The 24,763-nt window shown below is 51.8% G+C and overlaps 2 protein-coding genes across 4 annotated transcripts; one reads left to right on the top strand and one right to left on the bottom strand.

The window, feature by feature from the left end:
* Positions 1-79: 79 nt before the first annotated feature.
* Positions 80-3,665, bottom strand: TEX49 (testis expressed 49). The gene is made up of 4 exons (XM_044994447.1): positions 3,485-3,665; positions 2,665-2,799; positions 2,161-2,305; positions 80-235 (listed from the first exon to the last, which is right to left on the bottom strand). The coding sequence occupies exons 1-4, from the start codon at positions 3,594-3,596 to the stop codon at positions 187-189; spliced, it is 441 nt and encodes a 146-aa protein (XP_044850382.1). The 5' UTR covers positions 3,597-3,665; the 3' UTR covers positions 80-186.
* A 2,817-nt stretch (positions 3,666-6,482) lies between these two features.
* Positions 6,483-23,909, top strand: CCNT1 (cyclin T1). 3 transcript variants are annotated; one of them, XM_044995138.1, is made up of 9 exons: positions 6,483-6,691; positions 6,941-7,022; positions 7,700-7,828; positions 8,741-8,801; positions 10,704-10,766; positions 11,280-11,325; positions 14,840-15,003; positions 15,358-15,428; positions 17,563-23,909. In XM_044995138.1, the coding sequence occupies exons 1-9, from the start codon at positions 6,504-6,506 to the stop codon at positions 18,958-18,960; spliced, it is 2,202 nt and encodes a 733-aa protein (XP_044851073.1). In that variant the 5' UTR covers positions 6,483-6,503; the 3' UTR covers positions 18,961-23,909. The 3 variants fall into 3 exon arrangements, 2 of the variants coding, with proteins under 2 accessions (XP_044851073.1, XP_044851074.1); XR_006574569.1 differs by lacking the exon at positions 14,840-15,003 and having other exon boundaries at positions 17,563-17,708; XM_044995139.1 differs by lacking the exons at positions 14,840-15,003; positions 15,358-15,428; positions 17,563-23,909 and adding an exon at positions 13,836-14,832.
* The last annotated feature ends 854 nt before the right edge of the window (positions 23,910-24,763 follow it).

Below are 24,763 nucleotides of genomic sequence, written 5' to 3'. Positions count from 1 at the left end.
CCTCCTACCCCTTGCCCGGGCAGAAAGGGAGACCCCAGCGCCTGGCGCCTCCCCATGAAATCATGGTCCTGGGCCCAATCGCCTCGATCGCTTTATTGACCCGGTGCCTGCCAGGCCCCAGCACCCGGGGCTGCTCCATGTCCGTGGAAGGCCAGATGTGCCCGGCGGTGGGGCCCACTGGGGCGCTCAGAAGAGGCTGAAATGGGGGTTGCTGAGGCCCATGCTGTCCACGAACCTAGGGCAGGGAAAGGAGCCGTCAGACGCCCGCCCAGGTAGCTCCCGTGCATGAGGAGGCAGCGCCGGGCCACGACGGGATGGGTGTGCCCCAGGGCTGAGGCCAGCACTGGAGCCCCCAGGGCGGGGAGGGGGAGTCCCCCCTGTGGGGCCTGTGCACTGCCATGCTCCAGCGCCTGCTTTGAGGACCCTGCGGTCAGGTGGGGGCTGTGGCATCAGGGCCTGGGGAGAAACCTGCCCCCCAGCCGAGCTCGGTCCTGGAGCCCAGAACCTGCGAAGGAGGGAGGGGAAGGGAGAGGGAGCAGCAGGGGCTCGGGGTGGGGGCTGCCCTGTCCGGCTGGCAGCCGCTGATTCAGGGCCTCCGTTGTTGGGCTGCTGAGCTTGGGCCCCATTGCCAGAGCACCCCCCAGAGCCAGCCCCCGGCCCCCCACCCCGAGCCAGCCCCCCGGGGAACTGCTGCTGGGAATGTGGCTCCAAGGGATTTGGGGGGACCCAGTGCCCGGCCTCCCCCACAGGGCTGCAGAGCGGTGGCTGGCGCTGCCCACTTTGTGGGAGGTGGGCAGGGCAGGGGGGGGCACCCCCCAACTGGACCACAAAGCCGCTCTACTGCTTTAAGGGCCGGAGTGTCATGTGCTCCCTGCCCGTGTGGATAAACAGCTGCCTGGGCTGTGCTCCAGCGGCGGGGCCAGGACCCGAGGAGCAATACTGCCAGCCTGCCCCCCCCCAGCCAGTCGATTCAGCTCCTTTTGTGTGGCACATGGGAGCGGAGAGGGAGCTCCTGGCTGTGGGGGCCCCTGGGTGGCAGCGGCTGGAGCCACCCCGTGCGCCCCGCGCCAGCCTTGAACTTTGCCCGCTGTGGCTCGGGCGCCAGTGCCTTGTCTCTGGGACATCGGGCGGGGAGCGGAGCCGCTGGTGCCCTGCTGCCCCCCAGTGGCTGCTGGCTGGGCCAGGCTCGCAGGCAGTGCCTGGCAGGACAGAACGGGCAGGGACCCGTGCCAGGACCGGCCGCCATGGGCACCAGGTGTTGGGTGCGGGTTACGACCCAGCGTGCCCTTGGAGCCAGGGCTCTGGTAAGTTGGATGCTGCGCTCAAGGCTCCACCACCTTGCCCAGGCATTGGCCCCAGTGCCAAGTGGGTGTGAGATGCCCCTGTGGTGTTTCACGCCTGCTTTGCACGGGGGCGATGGGCTGTGCAAAGAGCAGTGCCAGGGAGACTCAGCTGGGTCCAGGGTGGCTTTTTGGGCATCTGCAAAGCGTGGGAGGGTCTGAGGCGGCAGGTGATGTCTCCAGACCGGGGTGCCGGAGACCAAAGCAGCTGGGCTCATGGGTGCTGGGTGTGTGTGTTGGATTTCAGGGGCCTCTTGCTGCTTGTGCAGTTTTCAGTTGCCTGCGTCTGGATTTGTTCGGGGCTTTGTTTGGGTTGGGCTTTCCCAGGGTGCCCGACTCCCCAGCCTTACCCCTGCAAAGCTGGGGCCTGAGGATCCAGAAGTGACCCAAACCTGACTCTTCAACCCAGTGAGGTGTGAGAAAGGCCCCATAACCCCCCTGCCTTGGCCTGGTGGAGCTGAGACCTCCGGGGACCCTCCTATGCTCGCCCTGCAGGGTGATCTGCAGAGCCGGGATACCGCGCTGGCTGGCTCCCCTCCCTCACCCGCTGTGTGCGACTGGCCCGAGGGAGGCTGCTCTCATGGCACGGGTGAGCTCTGCTCCTGCCAGGCGCCGAGCACCCTCGGATCCTGGGGCTCTTGCCCGCTGGGAGAGGGGCCTCACGAAGCAAACTGGGTGCGGATCCTGCGCCACTAGCCTCGGTGGGAGCAGGGTCAGACATGCTCTGTCCCTAGGATGGCGGGGGGAGGGCTCCCCCCTTCCCCATGTGCTGGCAGCTCTGATGGGTGCTGTCCCTCTGCTGCCGGCACTACGATCTCACCTGGTCATGGGGCTCCTTATCAGGGGATGCCTTGGCACCGTCAGCCAGGGGGTGGCCTCCTCTGCTCGGACCATGGGATCCCTGGGCAGCCACCAGCCGCAGTCCTGTGCACAAGTCACTGGGACCCTGAAGACTTGGTTGGGGGCTAGAATCAGACAGAGGGGAGGGTCCAGGCTGTTAGGGAGGGCATCCAGCTTGTTGGGGTCGCTGTCGCTTGCTGGGGGGAGGGGGCAGCTGGAGCACCCTACCCTGAGCACAGCAGAGCACCACTCCTTCCCAGCCCTCTTTGCCCAGCATCTCCCAGTGCTTTGCAAAGGCCAACGAACCGCGTCTCCCGCTGATGTGTGTGTGGGAGGGGTTAGTATCGTCCTCCCCATGTGTAACGTGGGGAGAGGACTTGACCAAGGTCACACAGGGAGGCTGTGGCAGAGGCCAGCCTAGAACCCAGGCGTCCTGATTCCATATTCCCTCTTCTGTCATGCCTAGACCCCACTGTTCACTTACATCTCTGGAGCTGATTCTGCGTCACAGCCTCTCGGTAGCGGTTGTAGCTCCCCTGGTGCACTGTGCCATCACAGCGCCCCGGGCCGATGGGGGGGAGCTTTGGGTGAAACAATCCCCCTTTGAGCGCCTTTGGCCCTGAGTGGAAGGACAAGAAGGAAACTTAAAACCAAGCCCAGCAGATGGCACCAGCAGGGGGCTCAGGGCCTAGGGTGGGGGGCTTTGGGGTAGACACCTGTCCTCCAAGAACTGGACTGAGACGCGCTAAACTTGTTTCACGCCCCGGCCGTTAGCCGGCCATCAGCAGTGGATGAGATTCAGTCCCTGATGCCCTGAGGGGGTTTGAACCAGGCCCTTCTGCAGGCTCAAAGAGCCAGCGAGGAACAGTGATTCCTGCAGGGAGACCTGGCCAGCCCTTATCTGGCAAGATGGTGCTTGGAACATGAGGCCAGAGGAAGAGACTCTCCGGCCCCCCTCCGTGGGACTGGGAGATCGCGGGACTGCTGGAAGGCTTTGTCGAGTGGTGTGCTTTAGGTGGGTTGTACTGTAGGTTAATACCAACACCACCCTGTGAGGTGACTGGAGAAGGGTTTTTAGTAACTGACACAGGCCAGAAGCAGAACGTTGTATCCCTCCCACTCCACTGGGACACCCCTCCAGGGGACCAGGGGTCAGAGTTTTTCAAACATCGCCCAAGGAAAAGCCTCGTGATTTGTTGCCCCCACAAAGAGCCACAGTCTGCTCTCCAAGGCGCTTGGCCCAGCAACGAGTCGTGTCTGTTTCGAATGCACCCATCACTGTGATGTCTGGGCTCTCTTCCTACCTGTTGCGTCAGGCTTCTCTAACGCCAGCTTTCTCTCCCAGAAGGGCTCCTGGTACCCCAGGAATGTTAACCCGAAGAAAGCCATGTCCCAAACTGCCCACGTCCTCCCCATTCAGCCACCGAAGGCGCTTTCCAGGCACTGGCAGGCTCTGCAGCTGTTGATTCTGTTGCCATAGAGATGCCCCGGCAGCCTGGCTGGCGACTCTCCGCCCGCCCAGCTGGAATGTGGGTGTGTGGCTGCAATGGGAGGGGGTTGCGACAACAGCCTGCTGGCTGGGTTGGTTTTGTTGTGTTTGTTAATTCGGGGCTAACTGAGAGCAAACTCCAGGAAGGGGGGAGGGTTGGCCCCTCCAAAACCCTCTCCAGCTCAGGGAGCTTTGCTCACGTGGTGTTTGTCTAATGGGGAAGCCCTGGCAACACGACTGTACCTGCGCTCCAGGCGCCTAGCTCGGGGTGGAAAATAGGATTCGGAGCCGCGTCTAGCCCACTGCTTTTAATCCAGTGCGGACTGATAGCAACTAGGAGTCACTCCAATCTGACGGCTGCCTGGTGGCTCCGAGTGAAATAACCTGGTGTCCATCCAGTTCTATGAAAACGCTGTGTCATTAGGAGCCATGAAACAGTTCTCATGGACCTTGCAGCAGCCTTAGTTCTGTAGGCATAGGGTCACTTTGTCCTTCAGCCTGCTGAGGATACATTATCTCTGGGATGGGCCAGTCAGCAACACTGATCTTTAGAAATAACAGTCTGGAGTCCTTGGTCACAAATGAATCCTTCTCTCTCTGGTGCTGCCAGCCTGCTCCCAGGGTGTTGCTGGGTGTGTGTGTGGGCAAAGGGTCTGGCATCCTGCTATCTGTGGCATTTCTCAGGCACTTGGAGATGTTTGGTGTCTAGATCATAAGAACTTCCAGGTGCAGACTGTCTCTTTTCTATGTGCATACAGTGCTCAGAAATGGGGGCCCTGTCCCCCACTGAGGTTTTGGGGCACAACCATCATACAAACATTTAATAGTAGAAGGGAATGTGAGAGGACTCGTATGATATAAGGAAGACTCCAACTTTCCCAGCAGTCTTCTTTGTCCCCTGTTATTTCGTGCTGGCCCCCGGTGTAAACTAACATGAGTAACATAGGACTTGCCATGGCTGAGCAGGGTTGTGGTTCATCTAATCCAGCATCCTGTCACCAACAGAGGCAAGTCTCAGGGGCAGAAGGGCAAGACCAGGGCCAGCTCCAGACCCCAGCGCGCCAAGTGCGCGCTTGGGGTGGCATTTTGCCGGCAGGGCGGCAGCCGGCTCCGGCGGACCTTCTGCAGTCATGCCTGCAGGAGGTCCATCAGAGCCTCGGGACCAGTGGACCTCCCGCAGGCATGACTGCGGAGGGTCCGCTGTTACCGCGGCTTCGGTGGACCTCCCGCAGGCATGACTGCGGAGGGTTCGCTGGTCCCGCGGCTCGGGTGGACCTCCCGCAGGCATGCCAGCGGATGCTCCACCGGAGCCGTGGAACCTCCGCAGGCATGTCTGCAAGAGGTCCCCTGGAGCCGCGGGACCGGCGACCGCCAGAGCGTGCCCCGCGGCGCGCCGCCCTGCTTGGGGTGGCGGGATTCCTAGAGCCGCCCCTGGGCAAGACACCCTGAAGTGAGCAGTTGTAGAATAACCTTCCCCTAAGGAAAGTGGCCCGTCACTGAGTGGAGGGTTCATCCCCATAAGCAGGGACGTTTCTGTCTCTTGTAAAATACAGATTTTACGCTGTGTCTGTGCATGTTCTCATTGGCCATATAAATGGCCGATCCTTTTAGCTCACCCTGCTGAGCTTTAGCCCTCAGCTATATTCTGTGGCAGTGAGTTCCTCTACTTGTGCTTTGTAGAAAGCAATGTCTCATCAGATTTAAATGTCCTTGGTTGTCACCTTTCCCCTGTAATAGGAGATGGCTCACCCGAGCCGAGTTCCTTCTCCAGTGTTTACATTACAAATTTCCGTCATGTCTCTTCTTTCTTCACATAGTCCAAGTCCTTTCAGTCCCTTTCTGTATGTTTTCTCCAGGTCTGTAATCAACCTCATTGCCTCTCTCCGAATCCCTTACATTGCCCACTGTCAGAACAAGATAGAGGAGAAACACCACATCCCAGGCAAGGGCCCCCCAGGTGTAGGGTGGTATGTTATTTTCTGCCCCATTCCTTAGGACCCCCTTTATCGTTTGCTTCTCTGAACATTGCTGTGCATTGAGAGCGGCAGCTCTCACCTCTGAGGGTTTATGGTGAACGCAGAGCCAGCCACCGGTATATGAGTAAGGGGTGGAAGCTGGATTCTGGCTGGTGGGAATCAGACAGGCTGGGCTAAAGACAGCTGTGATTGTCCATGGGGTGGCCTGGGGTCACAGGGGCTGGGGTCACAGGTAGGGTCACTGGGGGGCTGGGGATACAAGTGGGGTCATTAGGCTGGGGAGGTCACAGGTGGGGTCATGGGGTCACAGGTCACATGGGGGCTGGGGTCACAGTTAGGGTCATGGGGGCTGGGGATACAAGTGGGGCTATAGGGGTCATGAGGCTGGGGGTCACAGGTAGGGTCATGGGGTCACAGGTCACGGGGCTGTGGATACAAGTGGGGCTATAGGGGTCATGTGGCTGGAGGTCACAGGAGGGGTCACGGGTCATGGGGCTGGGGTCACGGGGGCAGGCTGGCTGGAAGGGTCACAAGTCAAGCCAGCATCCCCACCCAGCTATGTGCCCGCCTCCCTGAGGGCCTGGCTCCTGCGCATGCCCTGTTCTGCTCCTAGGCGCCCCAGAGCGTACGCATGCGCAGAGACGGCCTAAGCCTGGGCCTAGCAGCAGCCGGCGCGCAAGCCGGGCTCGGCTCGTACTCCTGAACGGGCACGTGCCGGCCGCATGCGCAGTGCAGCCCCGCTCGGGCCCCCGGCGCGCGCTCGGCGCCACGCGGGGCCCCGGCTGGGCTCAGGGGCGCATGCGCGCGCGACGTTGCGCGTGCGCGCCCGGCGGGGCGTGCGCGCGCCCGCGGATCGCCATGGAGGCCTCGGCGAGCGGAGGGGCCGGCGGCGGCGGCAGCGGCGGCGCGGGGAAGCGCTGGTACTTCAGCCGGGAGCAGCTGGAGCGGAGCCCGTCCCGGCGCGCCGGGCTCGACCCGGACAAGGAGCTCTCGAACCGGCAGCAGGCGGCCAACCTGCTCCAGGACATGGGGCAGCGCCTCAACGTGTATCCGCGCCGCGCCGGGCGGGCCGGGCCGGGCTAGGCCGCGGGGCCTGGGGCTCGCGTAGCGGGGCGGGCGGGGCCGCACGCGGGCTTTCGGGGCCGCGCCCGGGGGTAGGCGGTGACAGTCCGCACGAGTCAGGCCACGTGTGTCCAGTGACACCTCCTCGCGGGCGGCGGGCGGGGGCCGCAGCCACCCCCCGGCCCGGCCCTGCACCACTTCCCGTCTCCTTTTTCTTAACCTTGCGCCTTCAGCTCTCAGCTGACCATCAACACCGCTATCGTGTACATGCACCGGTTCTACATGGTCCAGTCCTTCACCCAGTTTCATCGCAATGTGAGTATCGCTCGGACTGTCGCCTTCCCTTGCCTGAAAACCGGGACGCGATGTTCCTTACCAACCTTTCCCGGGCAATACGTGGGGGAAGCTGTGGCCAAGGCACGAGACGGGGAGTCCTGAGATCTGGGTTCTCGTTCTGCTCTTTTTCTCTGCTGTGTGGCCCTGAGCGCATCACTTCTTTGTACCTCCATTTACTTATCTGTAAAATAGAAGTAACACTGACCTACCTGGGAGGGGAGGTTGTGAGCTTTGGCTGATATCTTTGGGCAAAATCTGTAATGTAATTGACAGTACCGTAGTTATACTTTTGTCACAGCTGACAGTCTTTGGATCTTTAAAAGATCTTTCTTGTTATGTGAATGTTCTCTCTAGTCAGTCTTAGAAATTGACTTTTTGTAGCTTTAATCCTGAACTTTTACTGATGCTTTTAAAAAAAAAAAAGCTTAAGGTTTTCCTACTAGACATCTAAATGGGATACAGGAAGAGTGTCCCCTCAAATCGGTATCTCCACCTTATCTCTGTATTTGAGGCCCGGAGGAAATCAGTAAATCCAATGGTTTTGGAGCTCTAAGATTGCTCCATCTCATAGGAGCAGACCCCATCAGGACGCAAACATTACAGGCTTGTGAATACTTGAACCAGGAGACCATTTATGTTTTTATCTCTCCATGAAGTCTGTGGCACCAGCAGCCCTGTTCTTGGCAGCCAAGGTGGAGGAACAGCCTCGGAAGCTGGAGCATGTAATCAAGGTAGCGCATGCATGCCTGCATCCTCAGGACACCCTTCCAGACACTAGAAGTGAGGTAAGTGGCCAGACACCAGCAGAATGATTTCCATGCTCGAGAGGGAGGGATGAGAACATCCTCAAAGGGTACTGCATCCTGAAATGTAAAATCCTGGTAACAGAAGTAACTTGTGGGGCTAAAGCATCTCATTAACTCCAGTACATAACCATCTGTTCTACAAATGAGTGGTTACATTGAAGAATGTAGCTTTCAAATCAACCACTATTGTACAGCACAGTTTTCAGGCTTCTTCAGAGCAGATGACTTGTCTCTCCTGCTCTGTGATCTCTCCTGTTTCCCTCCGCTATGCGGGTGTGAACAAAAGAATCAGATGTGCCATGTAATCGTGTCTGTATTAGAGGCTTCTGAGTAGGGAGTGGACATGTCTGCCAGGGTTAAATAGCACTTGTAGCAAAGCAGAAAATGGTGTATGCAGTTCAATTCTCTCTCCACCCACCTAATGGTGGGATTGTTTAAAAATGTTTCTATTTTCCCCATCTCTCATGACAGCCCTTCATAATTGGAACTGAGTATCCAACCCTGCTGAAAGTGGGAAGCTTTATCCAGGAGCCAAAGTTTGTAGAACAAAATTGATGAAAAGATTAAATTTTAACCCACACTGCTCACGTTGACATGTCCCTTCGTGTTTAAAACTCTTACGGAGAGAGACTAAAGCGTGTAGCTCCAGCCGCAGCAACCCACGTCCAATGAACATTAGCAGGGGAGTGTATCCATCCAGCACTCTGCTTTCTCTCTTCTGGGAGGGAATCTGTGCCAGTTCCCTCTAGTACTGAGTGGGATAAAGATTCTCCCTTGATTTTTATTTTTTATTTTTATTTTTTTGGCCTCCCTGAGAGAGAGAGTTAGAAATGTGCAGGCTTTATACAGAGTGCCTCATCGTGAGTAACCTGCCTGTCCTCTCAACCCCAGGCTTACCTGCAGCAAGCTCAAGACCTGGTCATTCTAGAGAGCATTATACTGCAGACCCTGGGTAAGTTTTTCAAAGCGGACGGGCTTCCACTCGAATCCCAGACCCAGAGGGTTCCGCAGAGCGGAGAGTCTAACCCTACAGTCTTCTCCACAGCTGGAGGGCAGATGCACAGCTGGCTAATGAGAGAGCAAGAGTCCAGGCAACAAACTTTTTTCACATCACCAGTTCATGACTTGCTTCTAATACATGTGTTTTCAGGTTTCACTTTCTTTATTTTGAGTTATTAACAGCTTAAACATGCAGAGTTTGGCTTGTTTCTATCCCCAACAGGTTTTGTTCTGCTTGGATGCCAGTTACTCTGGGTGCAAGTGCTATAAATTGTAAGAGTGCGCTACTCTAATCCAGTGGCTGGAATAGGAGACAATCTGCTCTGGATAGCGAAGGGAGCCTAGAATGAATGTTCATGTTTTGATGAGGTTGCTTGCTGCTCACGTTCAGATGGGTTATTGTAGCATCAGTTTTATTTGGAGTTTTTTTTAATGTAGCCCTCTACTACTAAGATTTGGCCTTTTCTATGGCTCTGTAGACACCTGAGTGGTAGAGGCTTCTGTTTATAGTAACCATGACTAAGAAAAAGCCAAGAGAATCTTCTGTTTTTTTAAAAACAATCTTTACTGATTCATTCAGGAAACGACTAAGTCAGGAGATGACTAAGGGGGAATATGATAAAGGTATATAAAATCATGACACGTGTGGAGAAAGTCAGTGTTGTTTACTCTTTCTTGTAACACAAGAACTAGGGGGCACCAAAGGAATTTAATAGGCAGCAGGTTTAAAACAAAAGGAAATATTTTTTCACACAACGCACAGTCAACCTGTGGAACTCCCTGCCAGAGGATGTTGTGATGGCCAAGACTATAACAGGGTTCAAAAAAGAACTAGATAAGTTCATGGAGGATAGGGGTCCATCAATGGCTATTATCCAGGATGGGCAGGGATGGTATCCCTAGTCTCTTGTTTGCCAGAAGCTGGAAATGGGCGACAGGGGATGGATCACTTGGTGATTCCCTGTTCTGTTCATTCCCTCTGGGGCCCCTGGGATTGGCCACTGTTGGAAGACAGAATACTGGGCTATCTGGACCTTTGGTCTGACCCAGTCTGGCCTTTCTTATGTTCTTATTCAAACACTTCTCACTAGTCTTTAGCCTGCAAGGTAGTTAATAGCACTTTACATCTTTATAATTCTTGACAAAACTTCACTACACCTAACTGCCCTGTGAAGTGGGTAAGCATCCCTATCTTGGAGTGCAGAAGGGCGGGCTAGAGATGTTAAGTGGCTTGCCCACGGTTACACAGCAAGGTAGCTCTGGTGTCAGCATTTGAAGTGTAGAATTCCTGGCTCCTTGTCCTGTGCTCAGTCCTCCCAGTTGCCTCTTCTAGAATCCCAGTTCTGCCATGAATATGCTGGTGAGAGAAGTAAACGGACAAAAGCGGATGCTCAGCACGTGGGCTGTCATTTTAAAAACAACTTGCAAAACTAAATGGAAAACTGAAGCAAGGATTAACCTCATCTGACATTTATGCTACAGGCTCCATCGAATGGAAGACACCTGCTTCCTTGTGGCTTTTTGGGTGACACAAATTCCTTTGAGCAAATGCTAGTTTTCTTCCTTCCAGCTGCTGTAAGAGGCTTTGTCCTAGTTAAAATCCCTAATAGGTGTTTTGTTTCCAGTGACGTCTCTTCAGCAGTAAGCTATTTAGCTGCTTGGAAACCAGTGACCTTCCAGTTTTGAGACTGGACAGCTTGATCCTTCTGCTTGCCTTTGAGCAGAAAGTGTGAGCTGTTAGTGCAGAGGGGAAGCTGACTTGCCTCCCCAGGAGCAGGAGGCATGTGCGATATGTGAAACCATGAGGGTGCCTTGTCTGTTACCTAATGGCCACGTGTCTCTGCCATTCTTTCAGGGTTCGAGATCACTATTGATCACCCCCATACGCACGTGGTGAAGTGCACGCAGCTAGTGCGAGGTAAGAGACCTAAAGTGTGCTGTTGAATGCTTGCTACCTTCCCTCACAGAGGTGGCTGTAGTTCCGTGCTGGGTGAAGTGGTTCCTCTAGAGAGCTCAGAGTTTAAATAACATGGTATGCTTTGGTTGAAAAGGGCTGTGTAAGCAGGAGGTGGGAGCATTCATTAACAATGGTCCCTGTGAATTACCCAGACAGATACCCCACAGAATGTTTCGTGGTGGGGTATCTAATGTCGAAGTAAAGATGCTGCAGTGGCAAATTTCTGAAATGGGTGCAGGAACGGGTATAATTTTAAGTTGCTGTAAAGCACAGCACAGTGGTTTTGTTAAATGCAAGGTTTCTGTTGCTGTGGGGAAGAACTGAAACAAATCAAACCAGTGGGATCTTTCATATCCAGTTCTGTGCTTTCTGTGGCCACTCCCTGTAGAAGCCTGTACTTCTGACAGACTAGTACCCTGGAAGTCTCTGCCAAAGCATTCAAGCTAACTCTTGTTTTTTCCTTTCCCTTTCCAGCCAGCAAGGATTTGGCACAAACTTCCTACTTCATGGCGACCAACAGGTTGTTACTTTGAATTGATTCCTATGTTTCTAGCATAGGGTTTTATCTGGAGGTGGGGGGAAAATGCCATTTGGACTTATTGGAGGATTATCTAGTGAGTTTGGGAGGGTGTGTAGGGGTATTGCTTAGTGCTGTACAACAGAAGAAAGGGTCCCTGCCCCATGGAGCAGTCTACAGCAGATGAGGGGCAGCTCCTGGACAGTGCCGACTTCTGTTTGGGCAGTTAGAAGAAGAAGAAATTGATTTTAAAGGGAGTATTTGAAGAAGTGACTGTAAGTGCTTATTTGCATTACTGAAGTGCCTGGGAGCCCTTGGTGCTAGGCACTGTCCAAACAGAACCAAGCGATGCCTCCTGCCCCAGAGAGCCTTGCACCTGACAAGACAGCAGGTGGGTACAGATAGATGGGGGAATGCGAGGAAGCAGAGAGATTTGGCAGCGTGGTATGCACTGGTCTAATGCTAGACGTTTATTCCTGAAGAGATGGACTTAGAAAAGAACTAAGGCAGTTTGGCTTCTTTCTCTTAAAAGATCTTGAGGTGACTTCAGATTTTCAAATAAGGATTGAAAAATTAATTCCAGTACCAATAAGAAGCCCACATTGGAAGCTCTTAAAAAAAGGAGTAAAAAATGGAAATTCTTGCAGCCATTACTTCATGCAAGCGCATGGAATCGGGTTCAGTGAAAGGTTGTTTAACTTCACCCATGTGTACTGGAGACACCTAGGTTTCATTCTGGAGGAGATGTTGGAGAAAAGCAGAGCAATATAGTGAAAAACGTAAAGGGCAGAGACATGCCCTTAGGTATGAAGCTCTCTGCATCGGAAAGGACTGGTTCAGCAGGTGAACTGGGGCTTAGGCTTCGTATACTTAAGTCTTGCCTGCATAGCTCTGTTGGTTGGAGGTGGGGGGACCACATCTCTAAGTGGCATAGCTTTGCTGGCAGAGCTTATTTGGGGAACTGTATAAGCTGCATCTCTATTAGAGTGACTTGTGGTCTGGCTATGCCAATAGTCCGTTTCTAGTGTAGATAAGGCCTCAGTTGGAAAATCTGCTTCTATTCCCTGCTCTGCCACTGATTTTGTGTGTGACCACCCACACCCACACACACCCACACCCACACACACCCACCCACACCCCTATATAGATATCTTGGGAAAGTCCCACTCTGTCCTGCCATTCTGTTAAATGGAAGTAATTCTCTCCCACCTCTGCAGATTGCTCCAAGGATCTCTGCTGAACTGTTTTTTAATCCTGATGTTACTGATGCATGCTCTCAACCTTCACTCCATCTTAATGTAGCTTTTTGTCTGGGAACTTCTTTTTAAATGACACATTTCAGATATGAACTTACAGAACAAGAGAAACAAAGGAAATGCTACAGTGTGGTAGTTTTAGTGATTTGTGGTTCTGTACTATCAACCCTAAATCATTCTTTAAAATGTTGACTCTTAAGGGCAGGTTCCCTGGTACACCAGAGCAGTGCACAGCAGTCAGAGCCCACTGGCTAGTTAAACTCATTACAGCAGCTTTGCATCACCAGAGCAGCACATAGCAACCCTAGTATACTGGCAGATCTGGCTCTTAATTTGCAATTGACTTAATGGTTTAGAGGCTTGTGTTTGAGCCCAGTTTCTGTGAAAGCAGAGGGGTGTGGGTGGCAAACCCCTGCCCGTGAGTCCCAGTGTCGGTGCTTTCCAAGTTTCCTAGACACTGTTTTCTTGATGTCCAAGGCAACAGTGACTGTTGGGCCAAGTAATAGACCAGTGAAAACTCTTGACATGAGACCAGGCTCCCTTACAGACCACTGAGGCATCAACCAGTGGATTTATGGCATGGCAATTTGCTGTAGAAGTAGAGTAGTGATTGGCTGAGTTATCTGTCACAATGACCTCATTTAAGTTACCTGAACCTGTTTGGGGCCTACACAATAATCATAACCGTTAGTTACAGCGATTGTTAATGACTTAGCTTACTTGTACAAATGTAGGCCATGCGCTAGATTTATTTTTAAGTAAAACAAAGGTTTGGAGAGTCCATTCTGAGAAGAACAGGAGTCCTTGTGGCACCTTAGAGACTAACAAATTTATTTGAGCATAAGCTTTTGTGAGCTACAGCCCACTTCATCGGATGCATAGACTGGAACATATAGTAAGGAGATATATATTATATACACACACACACACAGAGAACATGCAAGGGTGGGAGTTGCCCTACCAACTCTAAGAGGCTAATTAAGAGAGAGCACTTTTGTAGTGATAATCAAGATAGCCCATTTCAGACAGTTTGACATCTTGATTATCACTACAAAGTTCTCTCTCTTAATTAGCCTCTTAGAGTTGGTAGGGCAACTCCCACCTTTTCATGTTCTCTGTATGTGTATATATCTCCTTACTATATGTTCCATTCTATGCATCCGATGAAGTGGGCTGTAGCCCACGAAAGCTTATGCTCAAATAAATTTGTTAGTCTCTAAGGTGCCACAAGTACTCCTGTTCTTTTTGCGGATACAGACTAACACGGCTGCTACTCTGAAACCTGCCATTCTGAGAAGATCATTCAGAACAAAGACGACCGACATATACTAAATCTCGTACAGGACTCAGTTTTTAATATATTTTAACTACAATTAGATTAATCTAGGAAATCCTCAGGGAAACTAATCTTGTATTCTAAGAGTGGATGCTGTAAAGTTGTGGCGAATACAATGTATTTTTCATACAAAGCAAAGGTTGAAGCTCTGTGAAATGGAGCTCAACCTTAACTGTAAAGTTGTGACTGGCACCTCCATAATAAATTGTCCTATGAAGTGGATTTGTTTGCAATATCGGGGGGCTGAGGCCCAGTCCTGTCCTGCAGAGTCTCTCTGAGTTGGAAGTTGTTAATCCGCCAGCTCCATTGACATTCAGAAATGGTGTGGTTTGAGGAAGCCAAGGTTTGAGAGTTTGAATTGTTGGTTGTTGGGTCTCTCACGATGGTGCATGTGTCATTACTGATCACGTTGACTTCACAGGAGTTATGCTTGGCTTGGGAATCGGCATTTTCCAACCATGTGAATTTGCTTCAGCAGAAGGAATGGAGCTGTCTGAATCTCTCCTCAGGTTGAGCAGAGCCCACTTCCGAGCCTAGGCTCTACCAAGAACCCAGCTGCCCACTGCTTCTCTTGGGCTCTGATGTTGGGCCTCGGGACTTCTGCTGAAGTCCAGCATAATTTAACTTCTTTTCCCCCTGCAGTAGGCAATGGGCCCCAGGGTCCAGAGTTAGGAGGAGCTTGTGGAGAAGCCTGGAAGTGAATTGGTTTGAGCAGCACAGGGAAGTAACAAGTGACTTGGCAGTGCTTAGAGACGCCTTGACAAGAAGGGATGTATTGGGGGAGGAATTGCCCGTTTCCCTTCAGGAACGTTCCCACCATGCCCACCAATTCCGCAGCGTCTGTTCAGCGGGGGATTGTGTGTGCTGAGGTTCAGGCTTGGGAGTTCATGGCTTTCTGTTTCTCTCTCCCTGCTGGTGACGTCAGCCTGCACCTGACCACCTTCAGCCTGCAGTACACCCCTCCCGTTGTGGCCTGCGTCTGTATCCACCTGGCTTGTAAGTGGTCCAACTGGGAGATCCCAGTCTCCACGGACGGGAAGCACTGGTGGGAATACGTTGATGGCACTGTAACTCTGGAGCTCTTAGACGGTAAGTTTTGGAGCAAGGTCCCCGCCAAAAGGCACTCTTATTATCCTGGCATCTGTTCCTGGGTCTGCCATTCAGACACAGCCACTGACCAATTCACATGGACTTCAAAGGCTTCTGATCTTGCCAAGGTTTCCAGTGTGGCAGCTTCTGTGGTGCAATAGAGACAGTAGAAGTCATGAAGTGGGATGAGTTTAAATCGTCAGCGCGACTCCTTCACCGTATTTCCCTTCCTGAAATAGCTCCATCTCCTCATGAATAGCTCCACCCGCCAGCAGGCAGCGGGCAGCTGGCTTGTGGCTGCTCTACATCCTCCCTCTGACCCTCTTGTCTGTCTTGTGTGTGTCCCCTTTGCAGAGCTGACTCATGAATTCCTGCAGATTCTGGAGAAAACTCCCAACCGGCTCAAACGCATCCGCAACTGGCGGGTAAGAATTTCCTCTTTTGGGCTGCTGTCCACTGCTCTGGCTTCCGAGCTGTGTTGTCTCTAGTTCTGACAGTGCTCAGGGGAGGGGCACTTCAAGATTAAGGTTTAAGGGACCATACGTTTCTATTTTCATTAGTCTTGAATAAACTCGTGGATGAGCTAGCTTTTCTTTTCTAGCCAGGGCTTGACAAACCCATTCCTTGTAATGCGGTCCTATCTGTGAGCAAGTGGGGAGGGGTGGGCTGCCACTTTCTGTGGCCTCTAATCTTTACTTTAAACCTGTATGTTTGAAGCCATGAGGGGTACACAAACATAAGAACGGCCAGACCGGGTCAGACCAAAGATCCATCTAGCCCGCTATCCTGTCTGCTGACAGCGGCCAGTGCCAGGGGCCCCAGAGGGAATGAACAGAACAGGGAATCACCAAGTGATCCATCCCCTGTCGCCCATTCCTAGCTTCTGGCAGACAGAGGCTCGGGACACCATCCCTGCCCAGCCTGGCTAATAGCCATTGATGGACCCCCATCCTCCATGAACTTATCTAGGTCTTTTCTGAACCCAGTTAGAGTCTTGGCCATCACAACATCCTCTGTCAAGGAGTTCCACAGGTTGACTGTGCATTGTGTGAAAAAATACTTCCTTTTGTTTGTTTTAAACCTGCCTTTTAATTTCATTTGGTGACCCCTAGCTCATGTGTTATGAGGAGGAGTAAATAACACTTCGTTATTCACTTTCTCCACACCAGCCATGATTTTATAGACCTCTATCATAGCCTCCCTTATTCATCTCATTTCCAAGCTGAGACGTCCCAGTCTTATTAATCTTTCCTCATATGGCAGCCCTATTTATACCTCTAATCACTTTTGTTGCCCTGTTCTGAACCTGTTCCAATTCCAGTATATCTTTTTTTGAGATGGGGTGACCACATCTGCACTCAGTATTCAAAGTGTGGGAGTACCATGGATTTACACAGAGGCAATATGATATTTTCTGTCCTTTTTTATTATCTATCCCTTTCTTAATTTCCAACATCATTAGATTTTTTGACTGCCGCTGCACACTGAGTGGATGTTTTCAGAGAAGTATCCCCAATGACTCCAATATCTCTTTCTTGAGTGGTAACAGCTAATTTAGACCCCATCATTTTATATGTATAGTTGGGATTATGTTTCCCAATGTGCATTACTTCGAATTTATCAACGTTGAATTTCATCTGCCATTTTGTTGCCCAGTCACCCAGTTTTGAGAGATCCTTTTGTAGCTCTTTGCAGTCTGCTTTGGACTTAAGTATCTTGAGTAGTTTTGTCATCTGCAGATTTTGCCGCCTCACTGTTTACCCCTTTTTCCAGATCATTTATGAATGTTGAATAGGCCAGGTCCCAGTACAGACCCCTGTGGGACACCACTATTTACCTCTCTCCATTGTGAAAACTGACCATTTACCCCATGACTGCTTACTTTACTTAATCTTTGGTGAGGGACCTTGTCAAAGGCTTTCTGGAAATCTAAGTACACTATATCCACTGGATCCCCTTTTCCACCTGCTGGTTGACCCCCTCAAAGAATTCTAGTGGATTGGTGAGGCATGATTTCCCTTTACAAAAACCATGTTGACTCTTAAACAAGTTTATGTTCATCTATGTGTCTGACACGATGGTCGGAAATTTTGTTCTTTACTAATGTGCCCGGTACTTAAGTCAGGCTTCCCAGCCTGTAATTGCCAGGGTCTCCTCTGGAGCCCTTTTTTAAATTGGTGCCAATCACCTTGAATTTGCCCTGCCTGAAACAATAGAGGTGTGACCTGCCCAAAGCCCTAACACATAGCCAGGTGCCAGTTGAGCTTGCCCCTCGCCCCGGGGCAGGCTGTGCTTTGCTGCTGTCTCTATGTGGTCTCTTCTGGGGCAAAAATGTGTTTCGCAAACAGTTTTCTTCCCCCAGGCTGGTGCTGGAGCAGGTGAGAGATGTACAACTTGTTGCAGGACCCCCCAAAGCTGTGTGATCGTGAGCACCTGTTTTGCTGCTAACTCTGCACTGTGGCAGTTGCTCCCTTTCTCTCCCTGAGTGGGTAACAGGGCCTGTGTCGGTGACATAAAGCCACCGAGGTACAAGTGCCCTTTCTTGCTGCTTTATTTCAGGCCTCCCAAGCAGCCAAGAAATCCAAAGCAGATGACCAAGGAGAAGACGAGTGCCTCTCGGAGCAAACTATTCTCAGCATGATCTCCAGGAACAATTCTGACATGAACATTGCAGGCTTAATGAGTATGTCAACTTCCTCGACTGCAGGAGCTGGGCCTCCCCTCCCAGATGCAGAGGACTCGCCCAGTGATCTGAGCAGTATGGATATGTTTCAGTCAGAGCACTGGATGACCCACCATCCTCCACACAAGCTAGAGGCTGGCCAGGTTCACAGGACTAACGAAAGCTCAGCAGCCACTGAGCAGGATGGCGCGGCTTACCAGAAGCAGAGCAGCAAGAGCGCGCCGTCGGCAAAGGTGTCGCTGAAAGAGTACCGCGCCAAGCATGCTGAAGAGCTGGCCGCACAGAAGCGGCAGCTGGAGAACATGGAGGCCAATGTGCGGTCTCAGTACGCCTATGCTGCACAGAATCTCCTGGTCCAGCAGCAGAGGGAGAGGGAAGTCCAGCAGGAGAACAACCCCTCCCCAGTTGTCCTGAAGATTCCCACCAGCAGCTCCGAAAGCGCAGAGCGCCCTCCTTTGGAAAAGAGCGACAAGGCCTCCGCCTTGAAGCTGAGGATCCCTGTGGCAGGGGGAGGAGGGGACAGACAACTTGCCTCCAAACCAGAGGAGATCAAAATGCGCATCAAGGTGCCGACTGCCTCAGATCGGCACAGCTCCTCGGACGAGAGCAGCGGGAAGAGTCGGGAGCACAAGGAGAAACACAAAGCCCACTTGTCCAACCACCACCATCACAATCATCACTCGCACAAACACTTGCATGCGCAGCCCACAGCTGGGGCCAGCGGTGCTGGGGGCAAGCGACCAGGAGACTCTAAATACAGCAGCCAGCAGAGCACCCTGGCCCATAAAAGCTTCAGCTTGTCTGGGTCCTCTCGGAAGAGGCCTCTCCTGGAAGAGGTGTCGACTGCTGCACATGAGCACCAGCCGAAAATCAGTAAGAGCTCCAAAGCTGCTGGCATGCAATTTTCCTTTGCCCACCTCCCCGGGGCTACCCAGCTTCCCGGGCACAGCTTGGATGCAGCTGGCCTCCCCTTCCCCCAGGCCGGCAAAGCCAGGGGGACCCATGGGAAATCGGACAAAGGCCCCACCGGGGCTAATGGGCACAACACAAACCAGGCCATTGACTATCAGGATACAGTCAACATGCTGCACTCGCTGCTGAGTGCCCAGGGTATGCAGCCCACCCAGCCCCCGGCTTTCGACTTTGCCCACTCGTATGGCGAGTACTTGAATCCAAGGGCCCCTGGGAGCTCCAGAGCTGCCAACACGGACAAGCCCCGACCGCCCCCACTGCCCTCAGAACCCCCTCCCCCCCTCCCTCCTCTGCCCAAGTAAAGTCCTTTTTACTACTGAGTTTGTATAGACATGCCTGGAATCTGGGCCGCCCCCTGCAGGGGAGGGGCAGGGTGGTCTGACCCCACTGCCTCACACAACTATTTTATTATTATTATTATTATTATTTTATTTTATTATTTTTATTATTGGTCTTAGAGTGTGGAGTCCTCCAAGCTGTGAAAGGATAAGAAATGTCCTTCCTTCTCCTTGCTCTCCCCATCAGAATCCCATGGGGCTGCAGGGGCCTGCCCCCTCTTGGAACAGAGCCCCCTCTGCGTGTTGCGCGCTGGGGGCGGGGATGTGGGGGTACCTAAAACGTGTCGCAGAATCTCTTAAAGACATTTTAAAAATAATTTAAACAATAAGTTATATCTGTTCGTAGTGTTTTGTTCACTTTAATTTTGTGAAGCTGGGAGGTGGGTGTAAAGTGCCCGAGGGCTGCTGCAGGGGCTGGGAGAGGGAGCTTGTGGGAAGGGCTCGTATGGCTTGTCGTCAGCTCGGCTGAACGCTGAGTGGTGTAGAGAAGGTGCTCAGGAGCTGACCTGTACGAAGAGGGCCATGAATGGAAGCAGCATGGTCTGGTGGTGATGGAGCCAGGGAATCCCAGCGTGGGGCATTACCTGGGCTGAGTCACTTCAGTTTCCTCATTCGTGAAATAAGGTTGGTGCTGACCACCACCTCCCCCTTGCAAAGGGCATTACCCACTGGTTGGTATTGGCTCTGTCCCTCCTCCCTGTGGAGGGGAGGATCCCTCTGCACCTCAGCATCACTGTGAGGCAAGGGCAGTTCTCTACCAGATCATGCTGGTTCCACTGAAAAGTCCCCACTGCTGTGACCTGCTCAGTCTGCCATGTGCCAGTAGTGAGGGGGGTTACAGGGTCAGAGTGACTGGAGTCTGGCTGCCTGCTATGTGAAGGGGCTGCTGAAATGCAGAAGGGTCTGCAGCCTAGAGCGGCCAGGACCTGGCATCACTGTGGGAGCAGCAGCAAGGTGCCATCAGGGATCTCGCTCCAGTCTCCTGTGGGGGGAAGCCTGGCAGCGGAGGTGAGATTGGGGAGGGAGGACAGTGCTGTGTCCAGGAGGGGGATGAAACAGAATTGTGATTGGGGGTGCTTCAAAGTGTATTTCAATTGCATTATGGAATGAGATTCTTCCTATTTGTTGTTACAAAGAAAAAATACTGCAAAAAAGTGAATTGTTTTGAAATAGTCCTTTCTAGGGGGCCGGGGTCGAATGTGACAGGACCAGTCAGGCCAGTTCGTGACTTGAGTTTTCACCGCACAAGGGGCTGGGACCCCCACTGGGCTGACATTCCTGTGGGGGTTGGGCATCTATCTGTGTCTCTGCCAGCCATCTGGGGCCAGAGTTGCTGCCTGTGTATTTCTGCCTGCTCAGTTGCCCATAGAGAGAAGTGGTCAAGTACTTGTAGCTGGCTTGAGTTCTGGGGGCCGTTTGGAACGGGAGCCCCCTGAAGGTGGCAGTGGCTGGAAAGGGATCTAGTTGTCATTTCTGCCTAATGCAGAATCCTCCTTGCATTTGCTCAGGTCTCTTGGAATCTGACCATTTAACATCCCCTCCTGCCCCTCACCTGCTGGCTAACACTGTAGCTCTAATGCAGAGTATGTGCGCCAAAGATGCAATACTGACATCTGCTAGGATCAGAGGCAGCTGCTGGAGACAGGTCACAGTCTGGGTTTTTAATGGCATCCTCTCAAAATGCACAAGTCCTCTGCAAAGCTTGGGCTGGATTCTGCTCTTACTCTGGTGTCAATCGGGGGGAAATTGCTGAAGTCGATCCAGACTGACGCAAGTTTTACCCAGAGGAGAGTCTGACCCAGTGCAGATGGCTGATGTCAAGCAAAAGCACCAAGATACAGATTAGCTGAGGGAGGGACTCGGATCAGCCTACCGGTGTCTCCTGTTCTCCATGCAGCATTGTTAGAGCAGTTGAGTTTCTGCTGGCTAGAAAAGTCCATCCTGCCATCTGTGTGGCACAGACTGGAGAGCACCTCTAGGGGTAGCTCGTGGAGGGATCTCTATGGCTGCTTTGCTGTTGTTCTCTCACAGAACTTGGACCCAGAGCTGCTGTGGAAGCGGGGGAGCCTCTGCTAGTTTGGGCCAAGCTTTTTTGTTTCATTTACTAATCTCTCCAAGAAGCTGGAGGTTTTCCCTTGTGGCTCAGGTTATAATCTTCCAAATTTCCAGTAAACTGTCTTCACATGCTTCTGGGAAACGTCCTCTCCTCTGTATTGAACTCTGCCTGGCTTTTTAACGTTCTGTTTAACCTGGAACTGCACTGTCCCAGGCCAGGGAGACTATCTCAGTGCAGGGCTGTCAGCCAGTACCAGCCTCATCTGGTTTTGGGTGCAAAACTTATATTCCCTTTTTACATATGTAACACTGAGACTCCCAGCAGGGATTTGGTCTTTGCTTAACCCGCAGCTTTTGCGGCACACTAGCTGTCTCTTTAACTGAGCCATTAATGCGGATTTTTTAAATCACAGATATAGGCACTTTCTAGCTCTGCCCTTTCACTATTAGGGATTTTTAGTTTACTGTTCTGATGTAGCCGCCTCTGCAGGGGTTGGATGGAGCAGACCCTTCATAGAGTTCAGCAGACGGGGGTTTCTCTGGGAGGGGTCTTGTCAGTTTCTGGAAAACATTGGTTTTTTTAAATGGCTACATTTCTTAGAACTTCCAGCTGCAAAGCTAACCCTGGGGCTGACGCACTGCTCTTCGCCCTCTGCTATAAAGAAGTACATCCCGTGGCCAGGCTTCAGGAATTCTGTTCCCATTTGGACCCCGCAGTGAAAAGGCCAGTCTTTCAAGCGTGCTCAGCGCCCACCAGCTCCCACTGAGATCACCCAGGAAGCTAGAATCCTGGTTTGGTGGATTGTGTAAAACTTGAAGCTGTCTTAAAAAATGGAGGGGGAAAAACCCAACTGTTAAATTTATCTCCTTCATAACAGGTGTGAGCTTGCGAATCCTGCATAATTTGTGGTATGTAAGGAGCACAGGCCTTGCGGGTATTTGTCCTGTATGGTGGCTCCTATTTAAAGGATGGGGCCTGGGTTAAGATTGTGGGGGACAAATTCTGGGGGGGGGGGGACTTTGGTTCTCTAGGTTTCCTTCCCTTTGTGATTTAAAAAAAAAAAAGTACAAAAAGGTAAATGACTTGTAGGGGGGTTTCCCTTTTAAGATACAGTGAGTTCAGCTTGAATCATGGGGGAACTTTCTGCTGGCATCGCTGCCCAAAACACATCTCGCATCCCATATGGAAAAAGAGCACAATGCACTGAGTAGAGAAATCACTAGTGTTTCAATGCATGAATTCAGTGTCTGCTGTACCATCTAAAATTGCCTGTAGGTTTTATCCAGAATTCGTGGTGTGTTCGTGTAAAAGAGCAGAGACTCTGACTGCCCATATGCTATGGAACCAACTTGGGTGTGATGGGAAGAGTGGGCATTAGTGGATCAGGAAATGGAAGTAGGTGGCTCTATTCTGTGGTGACCAAACTGAGCTTTGGTCTAAGCTGACTTTCCTCCTGGCAATGGAAAGAATGGTATGGGTGCAAGTCACTGGATGGTGGAGGCTCCTCTACCTTAAATACTTACTAGTTGCTTTTCCTGCATTGCCTCTCTGTGTAAGTTACCTGGCTTCCTCAGCCACTGAATGCCATCTCTCTGCAAAGGCGGCCTCTCTGCCACTTCACTGGATGTGAAATGTACAATGCTGCTCAAATTGGCAGACACTTTCCATGGATGTTCCAATCTTTCCTTCCAAATTCAATTTGTCCCCATATTTCTTGAGAAGGGGGGGAGTAAAAATACAGGGTCTGTGAAACCTCTGCAATGAGAGAACAAAGCTCTGCCTGAACTTTCCACAGCACAGCTAACCTCCTGCAGTCATGAATCTGCTCTTTCACACAGACACCAAGGCAAACATTGATTGTGAAGATAGCAACAAAGAGTCCTGTGGCACCTTACAGACTAACATGTATTGGAGCATCAGCTTTCGTAGGTGTGTGACGAAGTGGGTATTCACCCACGAAAGCTTATGCTCCAGTACGTCTGTTAGTCTATAAGGTGCCACAGGACTCTGTTGCTTTTTACAGATCCAGACTAACATGGCTACCCCTCTGATGCTTGATTGTGAAGACAGTCGCCCTGCCCCTGATAGCACTCCAACATGCTTTTCTCCACTGAGGAAGTGAATGGTCTAAAATTCTTCATTCCTTTGTTTGGGGAAGTGATGGGAGGGAAGGATGACTGCAGGGGTGGGGGGAGGAAGGGTAATTTAATCTATTCTGAAGTGTTACAAATATTTAAACTCTGGACATTATTTTTTAAAAAGAGAAGTTTGCTACAATTCCATTGTAAACTCATTTCCCTTTGAGACATGGCTACACTGTCTGAGAGGGGCACAACTGGCTTGAGCCTTCACTACCACCCCACTATTGGGATGCGAAAGGAACACTTGACAGCATTCAAAGTACTGGTGCTTCACAACACCTTTAACTACTGGCGGTCTGTACAGGGTGAGCTGGTGTGTGTGTGTGTGGGGGGGGTGATACAACTGCAGTATTGCTAAGCTTTCTCCTTTTTACGATTATATGAAACTCAGATTGGATTCAATTTTTTTTTAATTTAAACCCCCATCAAGCCAAAGAGCCAAATCAATGCGTTTTCTGATCTCTCACTCAGGGTCTGCCTTGTGGTTGCAAACTGACCAATTTGGGATTTTTCCCTTCCCTTCCACTGCTGCCTGTCTCCTGATACCTACTGCATCCTCCCCCCCCCCCCCAATACAAAATGTGAAGAGCTTCCTCTGCACAAACCAGCAGGAAGCTGGATAACTAATTTGGCTACAGGTGTTTGGGATCTTGCTGTCAAGTATGTTTCTCTCTGTATTTATCCACATCAATAAACATTAAAAGCAAAGGAGTCAACAAATTCAACTGCTTCTTGTCATTTTGTTAACTGATCATTACAAAGGGAAAATAGGCCGACCTTGAGGTTAAGGTGCAGACTTTAGAAAGGGCAGACCTAGGTTCTACTCCTGAGTCTGCCCAGACTTTGTTGTTGTTCCTCAGTTTCCCATACTGAAAGTGGGGAGGGGAGTGTCAGCCTCCCAGCTTGGAGGCTGAGTTAATGAGGGTTTGACAGGGCTGGCTGGGGAAGTGCCACTTGTTAAGACTCCTGCAGGAAAAAGATGGTGAGTAAACTACTACAAGAGGAAAAACCCTCCCTGATCTCATCAGTTCTGTTATAGAAAAATAGGAAGCTCCTGACTGCATGTAATTGCAATAGTGTGCTCCTAGCCTCTTGCTGTGCATCATTCCCTATTCAGCGCCTTCATTACGCTGAAGACTGGAGCTCCAGCCTGACAGTGAATTTATAGGGGAGGAGGAATGGCTCAAGCCTAGTTGGTGCAGAGGACAGCTGGAATTTGCTTCCCTCCCACTAACTGAGGATGGTCCAAGATGGGTATTTTATCTTGCTCCGCACAGCTAGTTGTAGCTGTGTGATAGGAAGTAAAGGTGTGAAAAATCTGGATTGGGGGGGGGGTGGGTAATAGGAGCCTATATAAGAAAAAGACCTAAAAATCAATGGTCCCTGTAAAATGGGACATCTGGTCACCCTGGCAGTGACAGACGATTGTTCTGCTTAAAAATGCGCCAGCCCCCCCCCCCAGCCCAGCCCTACTCTCCTGGCCAGCCCAGTTCCCCCTCAGCCATACCCTCCCCCCCCTGGCCAGGCCAGGCCAGCCCCTCCCCAGCCAGCTCAGCCCCGCCCCAGCCAT

This window comes from Mauremys mutica, chromosome 20, assembly GCF_020497125.1.
Source record: "Mauremys mutica isolate MM-2020 ecotype Southern chromosome 20, ASM2049712v1, whole genome shotgun sequence".
Taxonomy (NCBI): Eukaryota; Metazoa; Chordata; order Testudines; family Geoemydidae; genus Mauremys; species Mauremys mutica.
Note: the sequence above shows the minus strand (reverse complement) of the source record. Positions and strands in the feature narration are given on the sequence as shown.